This window comes from Schistocerca americana, chromosome 5 (assembly GCF_021461395.2).
Source record: "Schistocerca americana isolate TAMUIC-IGC-003095 chromosome 5, iqSchAmer2.1, whole genome shotgun sequence".
NCBI lineage: Eukaryota > Metazoa > Arthropoda > Insecta > Orthoptera > Acrididae > Schistocerca > Schistocerca americana.
In genome coordinates, this window is record NC_060123.1 from 595,359,912 (window position 1) to 595,379,494 (window position 19,583).

General features: G+C 38.7%; 1 protein-coding gene across 1 annotated transcript in view; it reads right to left on the reverse strand.

Moving 5' to 3' along the window:
* Positions 1-19,583, reverse strand: part of LOC124615834 — a 128,745-nt gene that overhangs the window by 83,242 nt on the left and 25,920 nt on the right. The window contains exons 5-8 of the mRNA XM_047143984.1: positions 19,378-19,539; positions 10,347-10,474; positions 3,897-4,012; positions 973-1,092 (exon numbers count right to left, since the gene is read on the reverse strand). Coding sequence (XP_046999940.1) covers positions 973-1,092; positions 3,897-4,012; positions 10,347-10,474; positions 19,378-19,539 — 526 coding nt within the window. The remainder of the gene's footprint in view (positions 1-972; positions 1,093-3,896; positions 4,013-10,346; positions 10,475-19,377; positions 19,540-19,583) is intronic.

Consider the following 19,583-nt stretch of genomic DNA (forward strand, 5'->3'; position numbering starts at 1 on the left):
TAAATAACAATAATAATAATAGCTACCATGATAATAATTGACAACTTGCAACACGACAGACAGACAAGTGTAGACTAGACTAATTATAAAATTTTAAGCATACAGACAGAAGTATTTGACAAATTTATCACTAGCGGAGAAACTCAGCACTGCCCAGGTATTTATTTATAGCTGTCCGTCCATGCCCTTACCACACAGTGTCTGGCCTTGCACTTAATTTTTATCATGTCATATCTCCTGAACTATGTGTCATACAATGATACAATATTGTAGGTACATACAGCGGCATATGTGGACACTGTCTGTGAAATTTATTGTGAACAGAATTAGTAGCAAAGAAGTATAAATTTAAGTGTCATGCACGATGTAGCAGTTTTTCATGCATCTCATTGTTTATGATATCATATCTTTTGAACTACATGTTATACAATGATATAGTTTTGCACTTACATTCTGTGGTATATGTGCACACGGCCTGGAAAGAGTCTCATGAATACAATTACTAGTAAATGCTATGCCTCATGCAGAACTTTTATGTTGTTCTTACCCCATTCAGTCATTGCCACCTGACATAAAGGCATACGTGTCCCAAGTTTAGTTAAAATGTGTCCAGCAGTAACACACACACACACACACACACACACACACACACACACACACACACACACACATTTTTTATAATATTTATGGATTATTATTATTAATATTAATTGGGAAGGAATCCCATGGAGAAGTTTTGATTAATGGAGACTATCCTAATGTCTTCTCTTTATCACAGTGTTCCTTTTTTTTAATAACAGGCATCGATGACCATCTTTTACCACACTTAGAACACCTGAATGCAACAATGAATAGAATATCCTGTGAAAAAACTAATAATTATAACAACAAGCACCAAATTTTGCCCTTTAAGAATACAATAAGGAGTTTGTATGAACTTGTATTTTGGTTCATCAAAGTAGAGTTACAGACCTCTGGCACTCTCAGCAGTGCTGCGAAATTTTTCTGTTTGTCTTATGTAATGCAACCAATCAACTTCAGGAACTGGTAACTCCTGCAATGACTCAGTCAGAGAATTTCCCAGTTTAGCACCTGAAAAAATATACAAATATGTACTCGGTGAAGAATTCCTATGTACAACATCTATTTCTGCTTATAAGCTATTAACAGTTTACATACACTCAAACTTTCTAGACAGTGGCTTGTTAATACAAAGAAGCTCATATGTTTGACTGTTTCATCAATTAAAGGACATGGACAGAAATAAAAGTTCTTACACCTAATACACTTTCTGCAGAATTTCCTGCTTTACTCTAAGCATTCATAAATACCACAAGTTCTTGGAATGTTATATATAGTTTATGATTACATTTAAAGTTGCTATCGTAAATTACCTAAATTACAAGAAGGTGACTTAAGTAGTTGGCCAAATGATCAAATCTTGAAAACAAGCTATAAAAACCATAAACTTGAAAGTGAAATAAATACTACTCTACGATTAGGTGAAATATAGAGCACTGAGGTAAGTAACACTGAATGATGACTGAAAAATAGTCTCTCTTTGGTCTGATGTTGAATATGTAGTCTGCAGTTGCAATTTTTTTTTTTTTAATTTTCATAAACAATGAACTATTAGAATGATGCTATTTTGGTAATAAGAGGGATTGAATGACTGACTGGATGAAATTGTTGCTACAGTGTTTAATCATCTCACACAATTGTCATTACAGGATTTTCTGTAAATCTGTAATCTGGCGGAAAGTGTGTGGAAATTATATCATTAAGAAGAAAAGCATTATTCTGAATTACACTACTCCGCAAAGCTCTGTAATGTTATTTCACTTTATTTGCTTTTTGTCAACCCTCTGTTTGCAAATAAGTGTTTTCACTGTTTAACAAACTATCTTTTTGGATTAGGCACAGAATTTTATTTCATGGTGATTCAAATGATGCTTTCCTGCAATATAGATCTGAAAAGTATTGGTGCAACAATGACATTTGCAACAGTCAGATCTTTCACTGTGTGCCACAACAACATTGTCCATGCACATTGTTATAACCGTTTTCAAATTGCAAAATTTAAAAGCACTGTGATTTTTTTTATTGTACCAGTGGTGGTACAAGATTCTATCACAGTTATGGGAAAGAATGTGTCTGTTGGGTATTTCCTGTCAAAATAAAACTTCTGCATGCTTTCCTGGAATCTGACTAAGTGGTTGTCTTGCGGCAGGTGAAGATTCTCATTTGAATTTAAAAGTTTGTCTTTCTTGATGCAATAATGGATCAACGAAGATTAAAAGTTTGTGGAAAGAGGGGTCTCCCTCTGTTAAAACACAACACAGGTACCTCTGCAGACCCCCCCCCCCCTCTCCCTCCCCTCAAAATATGTGCACTTTATTTTATTTTTCCATTTGATTATTTCACTTCAGAATCCACTTCACAGATTTGTTTTCTTTTTCTTTCTTTTGTTTAAATTTTACAATCATAAGAAGTTAACTGATTTTGGATAGAGGTCTGCTGTCACAGCTATCCTGGTGACTCTACTGTTTATTTCAGTTACTTTAATTATACAGAGGGATAATTTATTCGCTACACGGACAAAATCCAATTGTGCACGGTTAACCTTCTGAGGTTGCAAAACACATATCACAGCCTCTAGGTATGATGCGTTTTATGTAATCTTGAAGTCCATAAATGCTATTAGTATAAAATATGCATTAAATGTAACTGTGTAATTTTTTAAATATTTTTGTCAATAGCTGAAATTACTGTGCTTGAAATTATGTTAGTTGGTTGGACAATCTTGAGGCATTACCTTCATGATAATCATTATAGTGAGTCTTGTTTCTTGCAAAATGCACCATGCATTCAATTATCAATTGGCCATCTCTTGTTTATGAGTATACGCTTTTCTCCTACAGTTTCACACAAATTACTGCTGGCTTAGAAGACCAATCCATGCATTAGACATGTGTCCACATATGTTGCACATAACATGGGTGGCTGAAGTAGTTATTTACTATAATTTTTACTTTGGTTCGACATCCAGTCCTGTATTCTACAATATTCTTAAAACAGTTAAACTTAGCTGAAATGGTCAAGTGCAAGAGCTTTAGTCTGCTCTTCTTCCACAGCATCCAATGTAGTTGGGTTAATGTTTGTGTTCTTCAAGGTGGTCTTGAACAGATCCTTGCAGTACTTTACAAGATGGTCACTAAGTCTTCTGCCAGAACTGACCACACTGTACAGGATTTGTAAAAAAAATGTGAGGAGTGTAGGACAAGAACTGGGGAGATGAAGATGGGACAAGGAAGTGGGGAAGTAAGGGGAAGAATGGGGATGAAAAGGAGAGGGAGAGGTGATGGAGAAGTGGGAGAGAGGGGAAGGGGTAAAGGGGGAGGGGAAGAAAGTAAAGGTGAAAAGGGAACGGGAAAGGGGGAGGGGGAGATGGGGAGAGGGAGGATGGTGGAGAGTAAAGAGGGGGAGGATGCTTTCTAAAACAAGTAACAGTTTTACCACATAGCAGCTTTTATTCTAATGCTCTCATCTTCCCGTCCCCTACCCCTAAAAAAAACTAACAGTACAAACAAATGAAAAAGTAAAAGAGAGAAGCACCATAGAATCAATAATAAACAGAATCGCTGATAAGTTCTGTACCGAAGCAAATAAAAATTTAGCCATGCATAGCCTTCCTCTCCACAAGACTTCTTATCTAACCAAAACCCAGTACCACCTATCTTCTTCTTTTTTTATCATTAGTCAATAGAATATGTTAATTTTCTGGAAACCAGTGACACACCCAGTTTATGTTCTACATTTCACATGAGCTCAGAAAATGCATGTGTAAGAGTGCATCGCGTACTGCATGGAAGTAAAGAGAAGAATTTCATACATGCCTTCAGAAATCTGGGGCAACTGCTGCAACTGATGAGTACTGTGCATCTTTGCTCTGAAATCAGTGTTTTCATTTTCCTCAACAATCTCCATGTGGGTATGCAGTTTCTTTGGTGACCTAAAAAGAATGAGCAGATGAAAAATGACTCAAAATATAATATCCACTGCTAAAATTGAACTGAAACAGATTGCACAAATTGATTCTGCAGTAGATATGGTTATCAGTTGATGACTATAAAACAATGAAGTGACAGGTTCAGTTAAGAGCAAACTATGCAAAACAGTTTCAAATGAATAGCCACTGCAACCCTACTTGTTCCACAGCATAAATGAAGGAACATAACATGTTGCTAATTATCACCCTCTACTACAGTGCGATGCAGTCAAATAGGAAGTTTAAAAAAAGTTGCACAAACTGTAGAGTTTAACAAGTTTTATTTATTTTTTGGCATGACTCTAGTGTACACAAGAGGAAATTAATAGTTTACCTTGAAAGTTATCATTTTTTGAATCTGGTGTCACTCAGATGGCAGCCCTGGTTTTGCACACATTGTTGGAGTTGGGGATGAATTCATTCACGACATTACCTAGTATCTCCAACAGAATGTCTATATATTTCTTAGTGAATTATCTCCTTCTAATCCCAAAGGAAAAAGTCTGGTACAGATAAACCTGGTAAATGGGGAAGCCACAAAGTATCACTATTGCTGTTGATGAGATGACCAGGAAATGAAACACTATGCAAGTCCATTGACACAGCAGTAATATTGTCCGTTGCACCACCCTGCTGGAAGAGTGCTTTTTCATCTGGATCATATGCACTGAGTTCAGGCAAAGAACATGTTACCAACACACAGCACAATGTTTAGAGTTTACCGTCACTGTGTTTATCTACAAAAAAATGAGGTCCAATTATTGTCCGAGAAGATATTGTGCACCAAACTGTTACTTTTTGTGTGTGGATGGGGGTTTCATGGAGACAATGTAAGATTTCATCTGATCAATATCAAAAGTTCTGCTTATTGACGAAACCACTAAGATGAAAGTGGGTTTCATCACTCATCTGTAAGTTGTAAACTCAGTCTGCATTTCCTCCAATAATATTTCACATTGCTTGGCAAATGTGTATACAGTTATTGTAATTTTACGATTGGAAGGCTTGGATAATCAGCAACTTGTAAGCACGATAGTGATCACTCTTCAATACCCTTCTCACAGATCGACTGCTGGGACCAAGTTCTGCATTGTTCTGACTAGCTGATTTTCATAGTCATATTTATAAAGTGTCTTACACACATGATCAATATTCTGTTGAGTTCACAGCTTGTTTGTACTCTGCAACCTCTTTTCTTTGTGGTTCTACCATTGGTCTCAAAGTTCCTCACCCAAAGGTTAATCGCACTGGAAGATAGCAAGTGTGCATATGGGGATAAATTAAAAGCTTGATGAAAAGTGTGTTTACCTAAAAATGAAGTCATCTCAGTTTTTGGAATGCCCACTTACAGCAAATGCATGTTGTGTAGTTGACCAGTGCATCATGGCTTCTAAAACTTCCATCTGTCAACACCCCCCGATCCCACCATCCCTCACCATGACAGCCAGCCAGTTCTCCAATCTTCCCGTTTGACTGCTGCAGCTGGCATAACATCGAAATTTGAAGTGTGAGCTAGTTGTACCAACTCTCTGATCTCCAGTTTCTTCGGCAATGAAATGAATGAAATCTTCCTTTATATCAACCATGTTTATTAACAATGCTGGTATTTTTAGCAGTACCAGTAAGTGTCATTTTAGAGAAGGTGTTATGTAACAGATTGAGCTTCCATTTATTATACAGATACTACTGGTCATGACGTGGAATATGTATGGTACATAACTGTATGGATAGTATTATGAATGGAACAATCATAAAAACATGAACAACAAACTCTGGATGAATAGAACTATCAAAGTATGTTAAAAATATAAGTTTCCACAAATGTTGTCAAATCATTCAGGTATAACATGGATTTTTAGCATGGAAAAAAGAGGATATTACTCAAGAATAGCGCAAATTGCTACGAAATAATTTGGTTGGTGAGATAAAAAGCCCAGGACTGGCAGATCACATGTAAAAACACATGCAATACAAATTTTGCAAAATATGAGGGGAGAGATGACACTTGGAGATAACCTCCTACTGGGGAACACCTTTGCTGCTTTGCCTGACACGAGACACTTAGAATTCTGCTAGAAGTTTGCTTATGATTGTATCTGTGAGTGTAAGTGATGATAATCATGTAGAATCACTGCTGAGTGATACATGGTCCAATCCAGCTGATCTTTACCTGTGCAAAAACAGCTTCTGCACACAACTCCGCCTCACACGAGTAGTGTGAAAGATATGAGTCCATCAGTGCCACAGACAGACTGGATATTATGTGAACTAATGCACTTGAGTAACAGTCTGACAGCATGGGAATATTATTCTTTCCTTTATCATCTTAGTACGTTACGGATACATGTCAATTATTTTGGTAAAGGGTAAGCTATTATACAACTCTGTAAAGAGTAAACACCATCAATTTAACTTTGATATCAAAATAAATGATATGGAAATAAAGAAAATTATGATGTATTTTAATTATATTCCTGTAGCTGGTGCACATAATCTATTAATTTTTATCAACTGCAAATGTCACATTTTTAAAACTGTGTATGATTAATAGGTATACTAAACTTAAATTGAACTTTCAAGTTGGTTAATATTATAAGTCTATCACCATATAAAGAGACCAACCATAATGAGCTTCTCCTTGATAACATGTTGGTCCACCTATGGAATTCAACACAGCTGTGATTCTCCATGCCATGGATTTTAGAAGTTCTTGGTAGCTTCCGAGAGGTATGTGGCACTAGACATCTATGCACAGGCCATACATTCCTGTAAATTACAGGCTGGTGGTTTGTGGGTGCAGGTCTGGGACCCAACAGCATCCCAAATGTGTCTCATCAGTTTCAGACCACATGAATTTGATGGTGACGACATCAACATGATTTCATCATCATGTTCCTCGAACTACTGTGGCATTATTTGGACCTGATTTCATTATCATGTTCCTCAAACTACTGTGGCGTTATTTGGACCTTGTGACAGCTAGAGGCATACTGCTGGAAGATGCCATTGCTGTCAGGGAAGACTCAAGCATGAAGTGATACAGGTGATCCCGCAAAAAATGTCATATAATCCACAGGTGTCATGGAGCCTTCAATTACATCGCAGGCCCCATGGAAGCCTTGGTGAATGTTCCCCATAGCACAATACTGCCCCCATCGGCCTGCATACATAGCATAGTGCATGATTTGAGCAGCCATTTGCCAGACTGGTGGTGTATCTGGAATTGGCCATTGACCTGCTGTGTCAAGGGATGTTATTCATCAAACTAGGTGACACTTTTCCATCAGTTCATGGTCCAATCTCTGTGACCCCATGTCCACTACAATTGTAATTGATGATATCGTGGGGTCAACATGGAAACATGAAGGGGGTCATCTGCTGTGGAGCCCTATGATCAATAATGTGTGATGGACCTGTGCCTGTACCAGGTCTGCAACAGATTGTTGCCCACACAATTTAACAGAGTGGACATCACTCCATCGTTCACATTCTGGGATGAGGCACGGATGTTCGAAACCTTGTCACCTACTTGCAGTTTTATCATCATTTAACTACTTTTCATAGATACCCATGACAGCATGCAGGGTGGATTGCTAGACTGAGGGGGGAAAAGTTTATTAAAGTTTTTTTTTCCACTTTTTAATTCCGATGCAACAGAACTGTGTTACAGTGTAGTGAGGTTGTGGCTTGACCTGGGCTAGTGGGTATGGGATGTCACCGGATATCACCATCTACACATGCTCAGTCCGCGTGAATAATTCTCTCACAGCGAATACTGTTGACAAGGTAACGCTTACCTGTGTTGCTGACTAATCACGCATTGCAAAGTGTCCTCCAGCAGAAAAACAGAGGGCTGCGAAGGATCACATCGTGGATGCAGGGCGGACTAGCAAGAATGTGTCAGCACCACTGGGGTGCTCTCTTGCTAGCCAGCTTCCAACCGAATCACACATATCTCCCTGCTTCTCCCTATTCGGGCACCATGCCCCATCAGTCTAGTTGTCAATGGCCTCTCACTAGCCGTAGCTTTATGCCTGAATACCTTATGCTAGATTTAATGGAATAAATATCCAGTCAGTTTTTCACATTTTTGTTATTTAACTGAAATTCTACCACTCATATAAATGTCCACATACGGCCACATACCGCCTTTCTTACGCCAACGGGAAATCCTGTACAATAGTAGTGTATAAACAAGTGACCAGCTTCTCCGTGTCTGATATGCTTGTAGCCAGGCACCAGGTCATAAATAATTTGCCTTTTGTCAAAGATAGTAGAACGATTCCTGATTTGTCTTTGCTCCATCTGCGAAGTGTGTGAGAAAAGTACTGAGACTGATTTTTTATTTATCAAAGATTCTATTTTTTGTTTTTTAAACAACAATATTGTCCCCTTCAACATAGTTCCCTTCACAAGCCATACACTAGTGCAGATTTTGTTCCCAATTTTGGTAGCAGTGCTGAAAAGCTTCATCTGGTAGGGCCTTTAAAATGTCAGTCACATTCCTTTGACTGTTCTCCAGAGCCCAAAATGACAACCTTTTAAGACATTTTCCAATTTCACGAAAAGAAAAAAGTCGCACGGACTCATATCAGGTGAATAAGCACAGGTATACACTCGCACACCTGCCCTTTTTTCCCCCTAAGGTAAGTCTTTCCACTACTGGGATTGGAATGACTCCTTACCCTCTCCCTTAAAACCCACATCCTTTCGTCTTTCCCTCTCCTTCCCTCTTTCCTGATGAAGCAACCTTGGGTTGCGAAAGCTTGAAATTTGTGTGTGTGTTTGTGAGTTTTTTATTGTCTCCTATCAACATATCAACGCTTTCGTTTGGAAAGTTACAGCACCTTTGGTTTTAGATATATTTTTTCCATGTGGAATGTTTCCCGTCTATTATTTTCAAAATATTTACAAGTACATAAAGCAACGCTTATTACATTGAGAAGTGTAACAAATTGACATCCTTTAACATATGGTGATTTAACTTACATTTGATAAACAAGCTGAATGGCTAATGTTTAATAGTACGAAACATGTCAGGAAGTTGTAACACCACTACAATTTCACTTCCTTATATTGAAGAAATATTATGTACTAAATTTTGGAACACCAGTTTCAGTAATAATGACAGAAAGTTGTAACTTATGGAACATATCAGGAATATGACAGATTATGTTGTAATAAAGTGTGCTCATGAATGGACTCTACATTCTTAGTCTACAGAATGTAAATTATAAGGACCCACTTCAGCAAATGAAATTTAAGGCCTGGCGCAAGCCTAACATCACAACACTGGTTTACTGAATGAGTTCAAATAGTTCACAAAATTTTAATATCCGCAGATACAGATAAAAGAATTGCAGATGTGCATAAGGGACTGGTGGATAGCATTTTTCATATCTGCACAGATCTCTAAAAATCAGTATACTACAAATATACTGTGATGAGTTATTGAAATGAAATGTCGTGAGGCTAGGGCCTCTCGTCGGGTACACCGATTGCCTGAGTTGATGCTACTGCAGCGACTTGCGTGTCGATGGGAATAACATGACAATGATGGAGACCACACAACATTCAGTCCCTGAGCGGAAAAAATCTCTGGCCGAGCCGGGAATCGAACCTGGGCCTCTTAGCATGGCATTCAGTCATGCTGACCACTCAGCTACCAAGACGAACTGATGAATTATTGACTAGCAACATATATTTTCTAAATGCCCAACATTTGTAACACAACATCAAGGTGCAAAGGGATAGTTAAAACAACCATCTTAACTAATCCATATCCTTTAACTTTGTAGATAGTAACTAGTGCTCCACAAAAAAAAAAAAAATTATCTGACCACCAACTGATTTACATTATGTTCCACAACTATTATTAATTTTAAAACCAATTCCTAATGTACCGTAACAATCCCTCATTTTGTTACTACCGTGATACCTCTTCTCAAACAATTCTTACCTTCACACTCTTCATCTTATATTTTTCTTGTTTTCCTCTGTTTCTCCCCTATTATCTATGGTCCTTACTTTTCTTTACTTGGCTCTTTGTATTAAATTTCTCTTAATTCACTGTGTCTCAGCAGTTTTTGGGAGACTAACCCTTTTTCTCTGTTCATGACCTATATTTTATTCTACTCGTTCGGAGCTCTTGTAACTGAAACTTCATATTCAACATCTACTTTTCAGTTTCACTATTAGTGCAATTGCTACAGTTACACCAGGTGTGTCTAGTACTCAGTACTATATTATATTGAATGACACAATGAAATTAATTCTCAACTGAATATGATGCACAAACCTTTTTGCATGTAAATGTTCAGTAAAACATGAAGTATCCATTACAGCAGCTTCTGGTTCTACCAGTTTTAATTTTGAAGATGATTCAACGATTTTTGAGTGATTCTGCACTGCTGTTGCTTCGATAATCTGGTCACATAAAGGAGACAGAACAAAAATTAATTAAAAAAGCATAATGAAGGAAGGTTGATGACAAAACAAAATCATCAATTACTATTGTAAGTTCACTGTATATTTCAGATAAAAAAAAAATTCTGCAGGTAAATTAAGAGTACCTCATGTCTTTCTGTCAAACAATGGTATGATAATACAAAAAGGATGGATTTTCTACTCACCACATAGTGAAGGTTTTGAGTGGTAGAGAGACATAGTAAAGAAGATTGATATTATTTAGCTAATGGACCAAGTCTCCCGTCAGAGGCAGCCAAAACAAAAATATCCCCCCCCCCCCCCCCACACACACACAAAACTTATAACTGCGTATGTCACACAGATATGGCCAGTGTCATGGGGATACTGAAGAGACAGTGCACAGAGGTGACGGAAAGCAACCTATGGGTGGGGGAAAATGCTAATGCTACCTGTGGGGTGCAGTGTGCAGGGACGTGGCAGGGACCAGGGAGAGGGCAGTGGGCAGCTAGACGCAGAATCTGGAGGCAGGGAAGGAAGGATTAATGAAGTGGAACGGACTGTGCAGGTGGGCTATGAGGCATATATACGTCTGGAGTGGGAACACGGAAGAGGATAAGCAGGTGGAGGACAGGCACTTGTGAAGGTTGAGACCAGAAGGGGGGGGGGGGGGGTGCAAGTGGGTTATGGGAGTTCCCATCCACATAATTAAGAAAAGCTAGGTTTGGTGAAAACAATCCAGATGGCACAGGCAGTAAAGCAGTCACTTAAAGTCAGGCACATCGTGTTGTGTGGCATGCTCCCATCCAAACCTTCAGATGTCAGACACTCAGATCGGTACCAAACATTGTGTGTCCAGATAGTATCAACCAAAACACCGATTTAGTTTGTGCATGTGCTGTCATCCAATAGAAGATATGTAAACGGTAATTAAAAGTAACACCAGACCTACGGAGTATAGGGAAAGAGCATCTGTGAGTGGTGAATGAGAAGATGTCTGGCAGATGAGTTGGTAAAGCGCCAGATCACTGTACTAAAGGTACTGAGTTCAAAACTCACTGAGGCGATTCTTTTTTAGCAGTTTATGTGTGAAACTGTTATAAGGGAGAACATTTTTCTGACATGTAAAAGGACGTTTTGGAGCTCGTCGCACTGTTCTTTTGGGAGTCTGTTTTCGCTTCGTTAGTTGAAAGTAGCAAACCTATAGAGTACATTTGCATAGACGGGTGTGGTGATATCTATACAAATGTATGCAATGGGTTTGCTACTTTCAACTAATGAAGCGAAAGCAGACTGCCAAAAGAACAGTGCTACAAACTCTGCAATGTCCTTTTATATGTCAGAAAAATGTTCTGCCTTATAACAATTTCACGTGTAAACTATTACACAAAAAAATTGCCATCAGTGAGTTCTGAACTTGACCTTTAGTACAGCGATCTGATGCTCTACCAACTCACCTACCACAGATCTTCACGTTCACAGCTCACACACATGCTTTTCCTATACTCTGTAGTTCTGGTGTTACTTTTAATTACCAACTACACCTGTTCTACTGGACGGCAGCACATGGAACAAACTAAATCGGTGTTTTGGCTGATACTATATCGACACACAACATTTGGTACCGATCTGAGTGTCTAACATCTGGACGTTTGGCTGTCAGCAACTAGGTGATCCAGCTGTCTCTTGGCCAGTTTTGGCAGTGGCCATTCATGTGGACAGACAATTTCCCACATAGAATGCTACACAGTGATTGCATCTAAGCTTATAGATAATGACTGCTTTCACACGTGACAAGACGCATGTGACAAGACTAGAGTATGTGTTAGTGGGAAGACACTTGGGGAAGGTCTTGTACCTATGTTTCTTGGGGGGGGGGGGGGGGGGGGGATATGAGGCATGGGGAAGATGCTAGGAGCACAGGTGGAACAGGGATGGAAAAGGGAAGAACAAGGATATTGTGTAGGATGGATGGGAGGCAGAACATCACAATGGAAGGGTGGGGAGTGCAGTGGGGAGGATATTTCTCATTTCAAGGCACGATACAAGGTAGTCAAAACCTTGGTAAAGACTGTTATTCAGCTGCTCCAGACCTGTGTGGTACTGCCAAAGGAACCACACAGCAATCAGAATTTTGTACTTCTTGTACTGATGGTGTGTGAAGTTCAGAACTGAAATAGTAATTAGTCAAAGCATAGCGATTCAACTATGAAAAATTCTTGAGAAAATTGACTTTGAAGTTTTCTGAGTGTGTTTCATATCCTAAAACAAGGTTGAGCTTTCACTCAGCCACTTAGCTCTGTCCAGAATTCTCAGCTCCCATGTGGGTGACTGTGGTTCGATTCCTGGCCATTTGAAATTTTTTAAACGAAGGTACATGCTGTATGAGCGTTTCAATGAAGCATAAAATATATGAAAATGAAAAAAAAAAAAAAAAAAAAAAAAAAATAGTTTGTAATTTCTTAAATTAATCAATCTTTTTAACAATATTTTTTAAAAAATCAATAATTATTAACTTATATTTGCAATGAAAAGGATTTTTGTGTGCAATACATAATTAGAAAGAAGAAGGCCCGCATTTTTCATAAAAAATGACAAATAGATGCATGTTAATTAGCATACGTTTGATGAAGAGAAAAAAAAGGCCGAAACAGGAATCGAACCAGCAACTGAGCTATTATTAGCCTCTAGCGCTACCAATTTTTTTCTATCCTTAGGTATTTTATGCTTCACGGAAATGCTCATAGAAATGTACCTCCATTTAAAATTTTGCATTGGCCGGAAATCAAACCTGGGCCACACACGTGAAATGTGAGCGATTTACCAGAATGTCACACACACTGATGAAATGTCTGACTTACTTTAGGGAACTGAAAACCCTCAGAAAACTTCAAAGTCGATTTTCTTGATAATTTTAGGAGTTGCTTCCCCAGCTTTCGCAGATTGATACTAGAGTTCTGGACTTCACATACAATGTATAAAATTCCTATTGCCACGTGGTCTGCTCGTAAGTCACGAGGGGAGGTGCTCCTTTGTGGCTTGTCTGTGAGTATATGGAAGATGGTAAGTGCCTAAGGAGACAAGCCATGTGACAAGGCTGAGACCCTTGGCGTATTTAAAGGGAGACTGTTTATCACTACAAACGCAATGATCACAGATGGATAGTCTGTATGGGGGAGACATCTGGTGTGGAATGGTTGTCAGCTGCCAAAATGGAGGTATTGTTGGTGGTTCATAGGTGTGATATGGACTGAGTTACTTATGTAGCTATCCTTGAGGCACATGGGCACCTGCAAGGCAACATCCAATACCAAATTCAGGAGATATCTAGAGGAATCTTTCCTAGTCACACCAAATCCCCCCCCCCCTCCCCCGGTTCACATTCATTGACGACATCTTCATAACCTGGATCAAAGGTGGTTACAACCATGCACATTCCTCCCAAATCTCAACATTTTCTCCCTCATTTACATCGCTGGTCCTCCTAGCTCAAAAGCCAATTTCCTCAACGTCATCCTCCACCTCAAGGATGGATACTTCACAACCACATGGCAACTTCCCTTGCAACGTATCCTTCATCCCTGTAACCCCTCTGACCTAAATCTTCGCTAGTCCCTAGCAGCCCACTATCCTGTTCCCACCAGGTCCCCGCATGCTCCCACAGGCAGCACTAGCACCTTCCTCCATCCCTACCCGGATGTTCCTTCCTTTTCCCCTCAGTGCAGAATGCACTTTAATGTCATCTGTCAATCTTCCATCAGGCCATCGCCTTGGTATTTTTGTTCTCTTGTAAACCAACAATGCACTTCCTTGGTCCATCTACCACCATATCACCTACCTGTGTGTTCGACACACCACCATTACATTTTTATTTTAGTCAACATTTTTATTTTAGTCAACTCATTCCATTCATGCTATAATACATTTAGGGCCAGTTGTATAAACATCACTGAGTCGCAATCAATTCTGACTTTAGTTCAGAAATTGAACTCTGTTCAGGACTCCACTTTATTGTATAGCAATGAACTTTGATCCACCAAAGGAGCTTCAGTTTTGATCTAAGAGAGCAAAAAGATGCTTGGCAAAACTGCAGAAATCACTGTTGTCATGATTAATACACTTTGAATTCAGATATTAATCATACATCGTAGATACACAGTACTTATTATTGAAAATGTCGTGTTATGAAGATGGAGGAAAGTAAACAAAAAAAGGAACCAATGTCCAAACTTCTCCCCATACAAAAAAGATTTTTTTCTGTAAACCATATTGAGCCAATATAATAACACAATAGAACACAAGAAATTGATAAAGTTACTACAACTAACAAGGACAAGGAATAACATTTTTTTGCAAATATATGCACTCACTGCATTGGAACTCCTGTTAGCTTATTTTCTGTTGGTTGTGGGCTTTCTTTGTAGGAAGATTCGTCCTGAAGTTGTGTGTGATGCTTTTACACATTTTAATATGGTCTGCTTAAGTTTAGTGTAAGAGATTGCTTGTACGTTTAGTGAAAACCGTCAGTGATGATTCCTAAATATCTCTGCACTATTGCCAGTAGGAGATACAGGGTACAGTCCACAACACCTAAAATACCAGGAAAATGTGAGATTTGATAAAAACCACACTGCGTATTTTGCAGAATTCTTTCTGCAGGCAGGCAATGCAGGCCAATACCTTGAGCACAACTTTGCAAGCTGTTTGAACAAACTGCCAACCATCATCTGAAAGCTTCGTGCAGCACAAAAACTTAATGTTGAAAGTAGCATGCACATTGGAGTCAGTGGCTGGTTTTTTCATGGTTTCGGCAGATTTGTACTCTCTCAGCTTTAGTTCTAATAGCTGTGCAGTATTTCTTTTTTTCCTTCAAGCTTAAATGATTTGTCACTCAATTTTGAGAATGAGTTCGGCCTTTGTCATCTTCAACAGACACATCAGAATATTCAGATATCTGCAAAGTAAACTAAAGAAAACAGTATACTGTAATTCACATCATGTAAGTTTCTTGCACACAGAATGCTGCCCAGCACAGTGGCCCAGAACATTACGAAAGCGGAAAGAGGGATGTGATTTCGGAATGTAGCATTGTTATAATTATCTTTATGGCCAATGCAGCAGAGAAAGTAGTATCAAATGGAAAATAGATCCTAGAATTGACCTGGATATGAGAGACTAAAATGCAAGCCCTGAGCTACCAACACAGTTGTACAAATAGTGTCAGATGAATGACAGCTTGGTAAACAACTTATAAAGATGATTCGTGAAGTTTTCCCAGTGTATTGAATATTCTATGAGGTTTTTGGATTGCAGCCAGATCACGTTGATTTCTTGCCACAATATTTTGCCTGGCAACCGTCCAGCCATCTTCAGGTGAGTGTCGCCACTGGACACTGCTAGTTCATGGTGTCAGCTTTATAGCAAAAACTGGCGCAGAAACGCAAGCACTTTGGCAGCCCTCACAGGAGTGTCCCTTATCAAAATCTTTGCCCTCTGCAAATACTGTTCCATCTGTGGTGTTTAGGTGCATGCGTAAAGGTTAAACTATATGTTCGCCTTCTGTCAGAATGCGTGCTAGCGTTGCTAAAAACAAGTGTCAGATGTCGCCAGACATGTCATAATGAATGAAATATTTTCTCTCAGGAGAAATTAGAGAGATCAATGGGTCCCAACCCCTGTCCGGTTGAAAGCCGCCATTGTGATTTATAAGATTTTTGTGCTAGATGTATTTCCACAGACTCTCTAAGTACTGAATCCAAAAAAGATGCCGCTGGGGCCAAGATTTTTGTGGGAGAATAAGCCCGGGAGTGTCCTGTGGTAATACAGTACTCAGCTAGGCCGACTTACTTGTCTGCGAAAGGCAAGTGTGGCATTCATGTTCAACACAGCTTTTATGTACTGTGCTTATTGTCTGACCTATGTATGCTTTGTCACACTGGCAAGGAAATTTGTAAATCCCAGCCTTCTGTCAATCCAAATCATCTTTTACTGAACTGAGAAGGACACTAATCTTTGCCAGTGGCTGGAAGATTACTTTAATTTGATGTTTCCTTAGGTTCCTGCCTACTTTAGATTGAAAGGCTGCCGACGTATGGAAGGAACGCCCTGGACTTGAACAGTTCCTTATCTTCCTGATGTTGTGGGTGGTTATGTTCCATTCTCCTTAACACACCATTACATCAGGTTAAAAGAAGCTGAGACAGTGTGCTTCACTGTGTAATGAATTGTCAATTGTGCATTAATCACTAATAAAAAAGTGTATAAGATAATGTGTACATGTGTAAGAGACGGCTACTTTGATATGTGCATATATATGAGGCATTGAGAACAATAGGGACCCAAAGCACAAAGACGAAGTTTTGAGAAAAATAAATGTTTGTCAAAATAAAATTTATATGCAAATCACCAGTCTCATAGGTTTTACTTGTTTTTTACACAAGTCTTAACATCCTATATTTCCTATGAAAAAATTATGCATTCGCTTTATGTTATGAAATTTTAATTATCATTTAGGATTGTTGTAATTATTAATGTTAATTCACAAAATGTTCGTATATAGGCTGTTGACAACAGTGTCTTTTTGACAGTTGTAAAGTTTGTAATTAATGTGGAACTAGAATCAGAACATAAAGAACAGATACTAAATGCACCATACGCACAATTATTACCTATTCCAACACTTCATGGTCCTCATTGTCATCACTTTCATTAAGCACATTCTGTGGCATGAGGTTAGGATAAAACTGTCTGTCCACTTAAGGCATGAAATTTAGTAGTTGCATTACATCGGCGTGTTTCAAGGGTGATATTTGCCTTCCATCGACATATTTGGGCACTAGATTTTGCAAGACATCTACAGACTGTGGGGAAATGACAAACTGCCATCTCCCTCAATGTGACTTGCAGAAAATACTGGTCCCCCAAGAGTCCAATGGAGAATATGTTATACTAAACAACTGTTCCTGGCAACCTGCTGAAAGCTTCAAATTGTAAAATTTCTGAGATGTACATTGTTATTATGGGCATGGTAGTGGGGTCAGGACGACTCTTTAAAGTTCCTTAAATCCTCTGCATCCATTTTACATACTATAAAAAGGTTTAGCTAGCCTTGCTTCCTACATAACTTGACACCAACCATCAGGTGAGAAAAGTGAAACAATTGTCCTCTTTACTTTTTCGATTTATCTGAAGTCAGCATAATATGGGAGAGAAGTGTGGTCAGGAACTAAAAATTCATGTTATCTCCCTCTGACATTTTTTAAATTGCTTCTCATCCCTTACATGTTATTCACCTTTATTTTGCAGCATTTCACTGTTAAAAGTTGTAGCTTCCATCTTCACAGACACCAAAAACAAACAGTACAGGCAACCACCCCAATTAGAAGTACTACTACGGACATGATGTGGACACTAAATTAAGTTGACAATGCTAGATAACCATTGAGCAGTGCAGAGCAACAAAATTATAGGCGAAACTTTCTGGCAGATTAAAACTGTGTGCTGGACCGTGACTCGAATTAGGGACCTTTGCCTTTCACAGGCAAATGCTCTACCAACTGAGCTACCCAAGCACGATTAACGACCCGTTGCCACAGCTTTACTTCTGCCAGTACATCTTCTACCTTCCAAACTTTACAGAAGTTTTCTTGTGAAATTTGCAGGACTAGCATCCATGGAAGGAAGGATACTGTGGAGAAATGGCTTAGCCACAGTCTGGACAATGTTTCCAGAATGAAATTTTCATTCCGCAGTGCAATGTGCACTGATATGAAAATTCCTAGCAGATTAAAATTGGTGTACTGGACTGAGACTTGAAATTGTGGCCTTTGCCTTTCAAGGTGTCATGAGTCATGCTTGGGTAGCTCAGTGGAAGAGCAATTGCCCACGAAAGGCAATGTTCCAGAGTTCAAGTCTGAGTTTGGCACATAGTTTTAATCTTTCATTTATGATGGTGTGCTTTAAGCTCTTATGGTTCACAGTGCCTCATATGTGCACTATGTTTTTCAATGCCTTTATACAGGCTTATTTTTAACTATTTCATTTAAATTCTGCAACTTATAACAGTTATCCACCCGAAGCCAAGCAACCTTCATTTAACCTGATGTAATGGTATTTGTATCTGCTTATAAATTTTGTTCTTGGTAAATTCTAACAATTTATATTTCTGGGGTCATACCTCAAGTTTCCCATAGAGTCATTCATTAGGTTTTTGTCTTATACTTTGATTAAAATAACTTCGTGACTGATGTTTTAGTGAGTCGAGTGGTAGGCACTGGGCATCAGCAAATCACAGCTGCTTCTTGGACCCCGCATGCTTATTGCGTTGCCTGTTCTGCAAGCCCATGTAATCTGGTGACACAGGATCCAAAGGGTGGAAAGGGGTCAGGTGAAACAGGCTGCAGAGGGTATTTGCTTCCCCCTCCACCAAATGCATCTCTTGATTGCGTGAGCACATGGCTTCTTGTGTACGAGCCTGCAACTCCATACACCACCAGAGACATATGTCAATCACAGTGTTATTTTAATTGAAGTACAGCCCCACGTATAAATCTTCCTTTACAATTTTCTGGCAGAATTTTCTGTTATTGAACACCTTCTGAAACTATTTATAGGTCTTCTACCTCCTTAGCAGTACATGAGTATTGTTTTTAATATTTTTGTTTACTATAAAGCCTGCACCTGAATTTCCTCCTTGCTTGTTTCTGCAGCAGTTATTTTAATTCAAATCCACTCTCTTTGAACTCTTGGTAAAGAAATAAAGAACATCCAAACCAGGAGGCTGAATTGACAACTAAAATAATTAATGCACAAAAAGTATTGTACTATGGTAACTGAAGAGAACAATCTACTACATCATAAAATAGAAGAACTGAAGGTTTAATTACAAATAAACATTCCAATACCTTAAACTGTAGTTCTGTTTTAGTAATCTCCAATTCTTTCTTGTATGTTTCAATTTGTTCACTAAATCTTTTTAGTTGGAGCTCTGCTTCTCGTGCACTTTCTTGGTGCTGTGTTTCAAGCTGCATTTGCAACTTTTTGATCTGAGACCGAAGCAAAGATACCTGTAAAGTGAATTATTATTTTGTACTGACAGAAGGATTAAACT